The sequence below is a fragment of the Gastrolobium bilobum genome, unplaced genomic scaffold (genome assembly GCF_033153095.1).
Source record: "Gastrolobium bilobum isolate Gb01-03AN ecotype WA unplaced genomic scaffold, APGP_CSIRO_Gbil_v1 utg36995, whole genome shotgun sequence".
In the NCBI taxonomy this organism is placed as follows: Eukaryota; Viridiplantae; Streptophyta; class Magnoliopsida; order Fabales; family Fabaceae; genus Gastrolobium; species Gastrolobium bilobum.
Window position 1 is genome coordinate 312 of NW_026899805.1, and position 2,290 is coordinate 2,601.

Consider the following 2,290-nt stretch of genomic DNA (forward strand, 5'->3'; position numbering starts at 1 on the left):
TATATATATATATATATATATATATATATATATATATATATAGGCAGTATATTCTTACACCGGTGATACGACACTCTAACACATTAATTCAAAAAATATTATATTTCGACACGTTAAGACACGTGTTGATATTAAATAATATTTTGAATTTATGTAGTGTATATTATATTTAATATTTAATAATTTAACATGATTAGCATTTCTTAATTACTACAAGTGGTTTCCTTGCAACGAGTTACGCTAAACCTTAACAAATATTACATCCACAAATCACAATGAATATAGTAGAATATGAAATACAATGACCACACATACACTCACATTCAACTTGTAAATCATGAAAAACTCGAAGGCTAAAATTTAGATAGAACTGAAGTTATTATTTCTACCATAATCCCGATATTCAAGCACATTACCAAATCTTGATGTACGATTGCAAGTGATAACGGAGCAAATCGTTTGCACAACCGACAGAACAAAAAATACAAGAGCTGCAACAACTATGAAGAATTTCCAACAAGAACCCCCGTACTTGGTCATGACCCTGTATAGCTTCTGGGTACTATCGAACTTATCTTTAACTTTCTTAATCTCTTCATCCAACTGTGGAGTCTTTGTAGGCCGAATTGATTTGCTCATCCCATTGAAAAGTTGTGCCACGACTTCATCACTTAGCTCGGTCTGAATGATTTTCTTATGTACCAGTAGCTTCACATCCTCGGAAGTGTTTATAATAGCACTCATTAACTCCGTGTACCTTGTGAAGATCAAGTATTTGGATTTAATTAATGACTCATAGGCCACCAGGTTTCTGATGATGACTTCTGAGTTGACATCCAATCTGATACTGGGCAAATCAAATTGGCACTTTGTGACATCGAATTCAATGGATGAGATGCCACCATTAGTAGGATGTAAGTGGATCCCAGCTTTGTCGAGTTCCATCGCAGATGGGATCATGACAGCTAGCGAAGCATCCATGTTTTTCGATTCCTGAAAAAATTTAAAAGTGCCCCTAGTTTGTTCTACGAATGTTGCATAGGGTTTCAGGACTTTGAAGTTGCTAGTGGTTAGCAGTTTATGTAACTCATCAAATACAGGGGAACAGAATCCTACCAGTTTTAGTAATAGACCAAATAAAAAACTTAACACCCAAAAAATGAGTTCCAGAATAAGCAAAACAGCACATATCATGACAAAGCAGATGAGCAATAGATATACAGGTATTGAACTGAATAAGTCCCAGCATGTAGTTTGAGTCTTTTGTGAGTCAGGCCTAGATTGAGGCTCGGGCTCAGGGTCATTATTAGGTTCGGGCTGATGCTCAGGCTCGGGTGGTACTATCAAATGGTACATGAGATCCAACAAATGAACATTATTGACATCTTTGGATTTGTTGGTGTGAATTGGACAGAATTTTGTACAGAAATCAAGCATCGCTGAACCCAGATGTTCATCAACATTTAGATCTTTCATGATGCTCTTAAGGATACAAGTGGGAATTTGGTTCTCGAGCATGAAAACGTCGCTGACAATAGCATACTTGGTAAATTCAACTCCAGCAGCGTTGACCAAGGGCGTCCCTTGTTTTTCAGTAAAGATGGAAATGTTTCGGTTGAGTTGTGTCAAAGTAATGTCAACGCCTTCTTCTTTGCTTTCCAAACTGTGATTGTGAAGAAACTGGTAAAGGAACAAAGCATCAACGATCATCAAGTACAAGAGGGTATCATCTTTGAAGGCTATGTTACCGTCGTAGCAATCGCGAATAGTTGGGGCGAGTTTCAACTCCTTGAGCTTCTTCTCAGCGTAGTTGGTGAAGTCGTTGAGCATCCTCTTGGCTGTGGACAACTTCAATTTGTAGAACTCGGGACGGCTATGGTGGTATGGGCCAAGGCCCACGAATTGAGGAGTGAAGGCTTCTGACTTTGCTGAACTTAGAGATTTGGGAACACGGTACACACAAACAGCTTCATGATTCAATTCTTCACTCTTCATAAATTCTTTAATATTGATCAACACCAAATCTTCTTTGTCAGTATTGGTATTCCTGGTGATTGAGTTTCCCGCTTCGTCAGAGGCCATGATCATTCTTCTTTTGGGGTTCGTTAATTTTGGGCTGTGCGAGCATCACTTTGGTTCTCTACGTATATACTCGGAGAGATGGAATAATCACAGCCCTTGAATTATTTCTGTTGTTATATTATATATTATTATATCATCCTATGTATCCCCATGTCTAGTGTTGCGATTACACAACAAGTATATCGATCGTTTCAAGTACTAAAAGTAG

General features: G+C 37.8%; 1 protein-coding gene across 1 annotated transcript; it reads right to left on the reverse strand.

Moving 5' to 3' along the window:
- Nucleotides 1-360: 360 nt before the first annotated feature.
- Nucleotides 361-2,082, reverse strand: LOC133293713 (putative UPF0481 protein At3g02645). The gene has a single exon (XM_061492313.1). The coding sequence runs from the start codon at nt 2,080-2,082 to the stop codon at nt 361-363; it is 1,722 nt and encodes a 573-aa protein (XP_061348297.1).
- Between the last annotated feature and the right edge of the window lie 208 nt (nt 2,083-2,290).

What these genes read in the sequence shown, in the direction of transcription:
- LOC133293713 (XM_061492313.1), bottom strand. Translation starts at nt 2,082, where the DNA reads ATGGCCTCTGACGAAGCGGGAAACTCAATCACCAGGAATACCAATACT.